The following is an 8,464-nucleotide window of genomic DNA, read 5'->3' as shown; positions in this document are numbered from 1 at the left end:
TAAACTAAAATTATATTGAAATCAATCAATTAGATGTCTGAATAGAAGCATCTAGTCACTCAACTAAACTTTGTTTGAGTGATCTTATCAATCTTTCTATGGAGCCCAAAGACTCAAAAAAGCACAATGGCATTTTCGAAGTTCTATTCTATAAAAGGGTCAAATCTCAAGTCACACACAGTGCACACAAGTTAATTCCACTTTCCATTTTTCCTTTTGACTACAGTTGACTTTTTAGGCTCATCCAATCATAGCCTGTTACATCCTTATCAATTGCTAAAAAGTTTTAATCAGCACTCCTTACTGTACACCTCGACGTACAGGATAACAACCCACGTAAGACATTGTTAATCGGACGCTCCATAACAAAACACGTGTCGAGCCAAAACAGTTTCTGCATTTTGGTTTTCCAAGTCAATTAGTTCATTTATGGAATTTTCAATTTAAACCCTTCAGTTTAACCTGGTGAAACCAGAAAGAAACCCTAGCTCTCACGCGGTTAAAAAACAGAAGAAAAAAAAAGAAAAAAGAAAAAAGGAAAAAATTGGGAATTTCAATTTCAAAGATTCTATTAGGGTTTCAAATTGCCGACCAATAGATTCTAAACCCTAATCCATGAATTTGTGCTCGTGATCTTTGAAATTCCCCGGACGAATCGATTATTCGGTGCTATGTCAGTTGCGGTATGTAAATTGTTAAATAATTTGTTTTTCGGTGTTAAAAGATATGAATAATTTTGCTAGGTGTTGTTTGATGCAATTGACGCAATGCATGGAGGTGTTTGGTAACATGATTTTAAATTTGTGTTAGTTGAGGGACTTTTTGTGATTCTTTTGTCGTTTTGGTGTTTCAGATCCAAAGAAAAAGTTCAGATATGTATGATAGAATGTGAAAATTAGGGGAATTTTGGTGTGAGTTTGTACTGTTGGTTGTCCATGGAAGGGAAAACAAAGAACTCCAATGACGCTACAATTCCCAAAAAATCAAGATCTCTGGATCTTAAAAGTTTATATAAATCAAAATTGACAGAAGAGACTCCAAAAAAGAACTTGAAGAGGAGAGGCAGTAGTCCTGGGGGTGTTGATGAGAAGGGGAAGAGAAAGAAGGCTAGAAAAGAAGTGTCTTTAAGTAGCTTAGAAAATGATGATGGTAGCAGGAAGAAGGTTCTTGATGAGGAATTTCAGAAAGGGCTAAGCTCTGGTAGGCAAGATTTGCATGAATTAAAGTTGGGGGTGATTCAAAGATTGATCAGTAGTAGTCTGCTCAATAGAGTTTCACTTGGTGTTGATGCTGTTCAGATTCCCAAGCGAAAGAGGAATTTCGTGGGGCGGAAGAAATCCAAAGTGGGTCAAGCAACAAATTTGTTAGATCAGCCTAGTAGTAAATTTGGCCATGGCAATCGGGTGCCTAGTTTAGGTAGTGATGATTTGGGCAGGGGGGTTGAGCCTTTGAAGATTAAACATGAGAAAAATTTTGATGAATTTGAGGAAAATCGGAATAGTGATTCAAATTCAGTTCAACATTTCAGGGAGAATGGGGATCTTGCTTCTCATTCTGTTGTAAATAGTGGTGATTCCTCTTTGACCAAGTCAGAAAGGAAGAATAGGAAGCGGAAGGCTTTGGCTTCAGATAGAACTAAGGTTTCCCAGAAGGCTGAGCCTTTGATTGATGGTTGTAAAATATCTGATGATTTACAAGAAGATGAAGAGGAAAATCTTGAGGCGAATGCAGCAAGGATGCTATCTTCCAGGTTTGATCCAAGCTGTACTGGATTTTCCTCCAATAGCAAGTCTTCTGTATTGCCATCAGCAAATGGTTTATCTTCTTTCTTATCTTCTAGTCAAAATATTGTTAACTGTCGGTCAAAGTCTCAGTCAGATTCAGATTCAGCATCAGCTGATACTGCTGGCAGAGTGTTGAGGCCCAGGAAACATTACAAAGACAAAGGTAAATCCAGGAAGAGGCGCCATTTTTATGAAATTCTGATAGATGATGTGGATGCATATTGGATACTGGACCGGAGAATTAAAATTTTTTGGCCTCTGGACCAGAGTTGGTATTATGGCCATGTTGATGACTATGATGAGGGAAGCAAGCTTTACCATATCAAATATGATGATCGAGATGAAGAATGGATTAATCTCCATACTGAGAGGTTCAAACTCTTGTTACTTCGTAGTGAAGTTCCTGGAAATGCAGAAGGTGAGAGAGCTTTAATGAAAAGTAGAAGTTCTGATCACCAACATGGAAGCAAATCCAGAAAAGAAAGGCAAAACGCAGACAAGATTACTGAGGATGATAGTTGTGATGGGAGCTGTATGGACACAGAGCCTATAATTTCATGGTTGGCTCGATCTTCTGATCGGCATAAAGCTTCTTCATTTCAAGGCATTAAGAAGCAGAAAACTTCTGTTACACTTCGAAGTACATCATCATTGTTATATAATGAAGTTGTTACAGTAAAGGGACATTTAGCTAAGAGTTCTTTGAGGGGTGTTAAAAATAATTTGTCTAGTGATTCTGGATTGCAAGATAAATTAGGTGATAATTTTAGGGAGAAGTCCTCATTTCAACGCACTGCTCGCACTGAAGATAGAAAACAGCCTCTTGTCTATTTCAGAAAGCGGTTTCGGAGACCAGCTCCAATATTCTCTCGTATCTCTGAAGAGAAACGTGCTATTACAAGTGCATCTGGTTCTGTTTTGGTTGACCAGATTGCTGGTGGGATTCAGAAAGTAGAAAAACAAAGTTACAGCAGAGTTGAGGGGCCATTGTGGTTCACTTACAAGGCGGGAGTATCAAACATTTTTTGGGACATGGAGTTAGCATCATTCAAATGTGACTTAAATTTTCCAACACGTTTGGTGTTGAATGACTATTTTCAATCAGAAAATTTGTGGTTGCTCTATACTGTTTTGCTGCTTCGGTGTGGTACAGTTATGAACAAGTGGCCGAGAGTTTGTTTGGAGATGCTTTTTGTTGATAACGTGGTTGGGTTGAAGTTTCTATTATTTGAAGACTGCTTGAACGCGGCTGTAGCCTTTGTCTTTTTTGTCCTTAGGCTGTTTCATCAATCTTCTTGCCGAGGGAAGTATGTTGACGAGCATTTTCCATGTACATCTATTGGATTCAAGTTTTCTTGTGTTAATGTTATTAAGAAGCCACTAGTGTTTGCGTTCTATAATTTCCCCAGAGTGAAGCATTCGAAATGGGTGTACTTAGATTCCAAGCTTAAGAGGCATTGCCTGCTCAGGAAGCAGCTCCATCTTTCTGAATGCACTTATGATAACATCCAGGCACTTCAAAATGGATCAAGTGAGTTAACTTCTATCAGCGAGTCCTCAGTGAAGGTACTTTTTCCCTTTTTCTATATTTCCTGATTGGTAATTCCATAGCCTTAACCCTTTTAAGAATTTATTTGTTTTACACTTGCTGTAATTCCACATTGTATATCCTGTAAAAGCTTCCAAAATTAACTGCAAGTTATCTTATTTTGGGTTCTATTGTGAATAAAATCATTCAACTTCCACATGAACACAGGTCATGCAGAAGAAGAGCAGGCCATGGATTAACATCATGGGTGTTTCCAAAGTGTCCACTCAAGTTGATGCTCATCAGTATTCTGATGCTGGTGCGAGGAAGCTTCCTCCATTTGCTCTTTCTTTTGCTGCAGTACCTGTGTTTTTTCTTGGTCTGCATCTCAAGTTGCTGATGAAGCAGTCTACAACTCGTATAAACTTCTGTGGTCATGCACCCATAGATGATCAGGAAGACTCTGGTTTGATGACAGATGGCTGTACTAGCACTGATGTTTACTCTAACAGGAATTCAGGAATTATTCTGAGGAAAGATATGGCAACTTTGTCAAATGATGCAGCTGGTGATGGATGGTGTTGTGCTGACTCAGATCAAGTAATGGATCCTGCTACTTGCAGTGATCAAATTATTTCTCAAAATTACCAGAGTACAGGTGTTAATGGTGCTGGCACTTACATTTCCAATGATTCTGAGAGGCTTAATACAACCCACATACCTGAATGGCAATCCAACCATTTGGTACAAGAGCTAACTTCAAGTTCTTTAATATGCCAGGATAAGGCTGAAGGTGGTTCTCATTCTTTTGTTGGTGATCATCTCAGTATTGAAACTCCTTCAGTTGATCAAATCGAGAGACAAGGTGATGGTGATTTATGTGGTGCTCCACACCCTCCTGATTTTGCTTGTAATATAAATGGAGGTGTTATTCCAAGCTCCAATCCAACTGCTCGCAGAAGTTATTCATATCGGAACCGGAATAGTTCCTTATCATTGGGATTTCAGTCACATGGGTGGTCTGATGGCAAGGTTGACACTCTTCACAATGATTTTAGCAATGGACCTAAAAAGCCACGTACACAAGTATCATACTCAGTGCCTTCTGCAGGGTACGAATTCAGTTCAAGGCACAGAAACCATCATCAGAAAGGGCTTCCTCACAAACGAATAAGAAAGGCTAGTGAGAAGAAGTCATCTGATGTTGCTAGGGGCCCTGAAAAGAATTTTGAATGCTTATCTTGTGATGTGAATCTCTTGATAACACTTGGTGATAAAGGTTGGAGAGAATCTGGGGCCCTTGTTGTAATGGAGCTTTTTGACCATAATGAGTGGAGACTCTGTGTAAAACTTTCAGGAGTTACAAGGTATTCATACAAAGCACATCAGTTTCTGCAGCCTGGATCAACAAATCGTTTCACACATGCAATGATGTGGAAAGTAGAGAAGGATTGGATATTGGAATTTCCTGATCGGAGTCAGTGGGCTCTTTTCAAGGAGATGCATGAGGAATGCTACAACCGGAACATCCGCGCTGCTTCAGTTAAAAACATACCTATTCCTGGTGTTCATATGATAGAAGAAAATGATGATAATGGATCTGAGGTAACATTTGTTTGGAGCTGTAAGTACTTCCAACAGGTTGAAACTGATGTTGAGATGGCTCTGAATCCATCCCGTGTTCTGTATGACATGGATAGTGAGGATGAGCAGTGGATTTCAAACATTCAAAATTCTGAAAAATACAACAGTGACTTGAAGGGGATCTCAGAGATGATGCTTGAGAAGACGATGGACATGTTTGAAAAAGCTGCATATGCTCAGCAGCGTGATCACTTTACAACTAATGAGATAGAGGAACTCATGTTTAATGTTGGGCCTTTGTGTGTAGTCAAAATGATTTATGACCATTGGCAGCAGAAAAGGCTGAAGAAGGGAATGGCTTTAGTACGGCACTTTCAGGTGATGTTTAAATTACCATTCTTTGTTCTTGTTAAAATTGTTTTGGTTTTAGGAATATGTCTCTGGCTCAAGTTATTGACTTCATATGAAGTGATTTGCTGATATAATTGGAGAGGAGGATGAGAGAAGGGAGAGAGATTAATACTGCAGTAATGGGTTTAATTTTAGCTTTGTTACTCTCAAAATATATTAAATATCTAAGAGGCTTTTCAAATCTGAGGCAAACTGTTCTGAGCCTTTGAATTGTGGTGCATGTTACCTTCTACCAAAGCATCTGCTAGTAAATAATAGACAGAAAATGGGTCCATGGAAATTGGACATACCGATTGCACCTAAAAGAATGCCAAAATAAAAGCTATATGTTGTGTGCTAAATTTGGTTTTGTAATGAGGCTTAATATGGTTTTGGTGGTAATGTCCTTAGGATGCTTTAATGAGGAATTTGGTAATTAACAGAGTTGTTGTTTCAAGTGTCAGTCCCTAGATACACAATTGCTTGACTATTGTTACATATTCTTGGGTATGTCCCATGCTGGATACGACTATGAAGGATATGTTTCAATTACTATGGTAGAACAAATGGTTCTATACGATTTTATATTTGATTGGCTTAAAATGTCACAAGTTTATGCAATTTCCCTTGGCTTTTCCTGAGATGGCCTGTTTTCTTGTTTACCTGATGTGTATGCTTCGGTATTGTGTGCCTGAATTTTTCTCTCTAAACCTTTGTGCTTTTCAGCCACCTCTATGGGAAAGATATCAACAACAAATGCGGGAGTGGGAATTTGGCTTGACCAGGAACAGCGTCATTTCTTCTAATGGATGCCCAGATAAGGCTGCAAATTTGGAGAAGCCGCCTATGTTTGCTTTCTGTCTGAAACCAAGGGGTTTGGAATCACTGAACAAGGTGCTGAAACATCGGTCACAAAAGAAAATTTCAGTCTCTGGTCATATAAACAGTATTCCAGATCAGGATGGCTTCCACACATTCGGTGAGTATTTGGTTTACAAGTGTTGATTTCATTAGCTATTGTTGCATATTAAAATTAAATTAAAATTTTTTCCTTACATCTAATTGTTGTAAACTCAGGAAGAAGACTGAATGGCATACCATTAGGTGATGAGAAGTTCATTTACCAAGGCCATAGTTATGATTCCTTTGATGATTCCCCATTGGGTCAGACCTCACCGAGGGTATTCTCACCGCGGGATGCTGATAGCTTAAGAAATTATTCCACAAGTAGTGGAGGGATGTATAGAAATCACATCCCGAAATTCTGTAGGAATCAGTCCAAGAAGTCATTTATGTACCAGAATGATTCTTATATGATGGATTCTGGCCAGAAATTGCTAGAATCTGAAAGAAGAAATGGGATTGATAGAAGTCACAGGCGGCCTCTACAAGATGCTCTTCACAGGCAAGGGACTGAACAACTGGATGGTTCGGACCTTGATGAGTTCAGATTGCGGGACGTCGTAGGTGAGGCTCAGCATGCACGAAAGGTGGCTAAGTTAAAGAGGGGGAGAGCTCAGAGATTGTTCCGTAAAGCAGAACTAGCAATTCACAAGGCTGCAATTGCCCTTATGACTGCTGAAGCAATGAAAGCTGCTGAAGACTCAGTCCGCGATCAGCAGCAAGATAAGCATCCAATAATGCCTTGATGAGTTGTGGCCTTTTTTTTCTTTCCCTATCTGGATATTCCGTATTGATCTTTAATCATGAATGCTGGGTTCAGCGAGGGGAGAAGATTCTGTTGCTGCAAAATGCAACACCTTCTCACTATCAGAATCTTTTCCAGCTTGGGATGTGCTCAGTTCACAGTAACTGTAGCACTGATCTGCCTATATTTTTGGCTGCCTATATTTGTACAGATCCCCTTCCCCCTTCTCTTTCAAACATTCAATATACAAATAGAAATCGGCCAAATAATACAACACCAGTTTGAATTAGAAATAGTCCTGTTTCTTTGAGTGTGCAGTCCAAATGTAGACTAGGCTGTTTTCTGTGGCATGAGTTACTGAAATTGATCGTTCCCGTTCATTTTTCACCACCACTACTTTAAGACTAAGATTGCAATGATAATGTTTACACACCAACAAAAAGAAAATTATCATTATACTAGTTTATTTTCTACCAAAGAAGCCTTGGGAATAGGATGATTCTGTAGTGTAAAGTGCATCTAGATCCCTACTAATTGATGCAGTGTTAGGAATATGTTTTTTAACATTTTTCGTATGCTCTTAATTATTTAAGTTTATTAAGAATTGTAAAAATATAGTGTCATTCATTAAATTAAAAGTAAGATAATTTTTATAAGGTTTAACTAATAATCACATTTAAAAGAGTATGTTACTAGCATGCTTCTTTGTAGATAAGGGTAATCATGTGTCGGGTTGAGTTTGGTTTGACATAAAATGAAATTCAGGTCAAATAAATTTGAGGTGATTAGGGTGGATCACATTGGGACTAGAAAGCTTTTCTTAAATAAAATATTTATAAAAAAAATCAAAATCATTGAACAGAAAGAAGTGTAATTTTATGACACAAATATATTGATATATTTTCTTTAATTTTTTCAAAAACATTAATAAAAAATTAAAGTAACATGAAAAGAGTAGGGGGAAAAAAGGAGAAAAAGAAAATTGAGGCTTTGGGCTAGACCTATTGATTCAATTGTCAAATTGGTGAATTGACCAACCCAACAAATTAATCAAGCATCAAAATCGTTAAAACTCAATACCTGAGGCATCATCTAATCTAAACTCATCAAGGTCAGAACCATTCTAGTTAACAATCCCATGATCCACTTCCTAAGACCATTTCTTGTCTTTGATGCTGACATTCTCTTGGACTTGATCGAGTGAAATTTGGGGATATGATTTCCATAGAACCCTCTGTTGCTTGTAGAATAATTTCTCATGCTATTAGCATCCTGTAAACCAAAAAGAAAAAAAGAAAAAAAGAAAAAAAAAAGAAAAAGAAAAGAAAAGAAAAGAGAAAATGAAAAGCATCTTAAGCTTTATAGAGTTTTAAGCTATGGAAAGTAGAAAAGAGAAGAGTTTAGACAGAGGTGTTGCAATGCGGTAGAAACATAACAAATATAAAGGAAATAAAGTAGGGAAAAGATAAAGAAAAAATATTTTTTTTCTTAAAAAATATTAAATTAATACTATATTTAAGAACTTTTATT

General features: G+C 37.7%; 1 protein-coding gene across 1 annotated transcript; it reads left to right on the top strand.

Moving 5' to 3' along the window:
* The first annotated feature begins 551 nt into the window (after positions 1–551).
* Positions 552–7,242, top strand: LOC113847562. Its single transcript, XM_027476749.1, has 5 exons — positions 552–683; positions 854–3,350; positions 3,541–5,274; positions 6,013–6,265; positions 6,364–7,242. The coding sequence occupies exons 2-5, from the start codon at positions 936–938 to the stop codon at positions 6,933–6,935; spliced, it is 4,974 nt and encodes a 1,657-aa protein (XP_027332550.1). The 5' UTR covers positions 552–683; positions 854–935; the 3' UTR covers positions 6,936–7,242.
* Positions 7,243–8,464: the final 1,222 nt, after the last annotated feature.

This window comes from Abrus precatorius, unplaced genomic scaffold, assembly GCF_003935025.1.
Source record: "Abrus precatorius isolate BTA unplaced genomic scaffold, Abrus_2018 Scaffold8, whole genome shotgun sequence".
NCBI lineage: Eukaryota > Viridiplantae > Streptophyta > Magnoliopsida > Fabales > Fabaceae > Abrus > Abrus precatorius.
Note: the sequence above shows the minus strand (reverse complement) of the source record. Positions and strands in the feature narration are given on the sequence as shown.

Excerpts from the sequence above, each read along its gene's own strand:
- LOC113847562 (XM_027476749.1), top strand. The coding sequence starts at position 936 with ATGGAAGGGAAAACAAAGAACTCCAATGACGCTACAATTCCCAAAAAA. Across the intron at positions 5,275-6,012 it reads CTTTAGTACGGCACTTTCAG|CCACCTCTATGGGAAAGATA; the intron begins GTGATGTTTAAA and ends TGTGCTTTTCAG. Across the intron at positions 6,266-6,363 it reads GGATGGCTTCCACACATTCG|GAAGAAGACTGAATGGCATA; the intron begins GTGAGTATTTGG and ends TTGTAAACTCAG.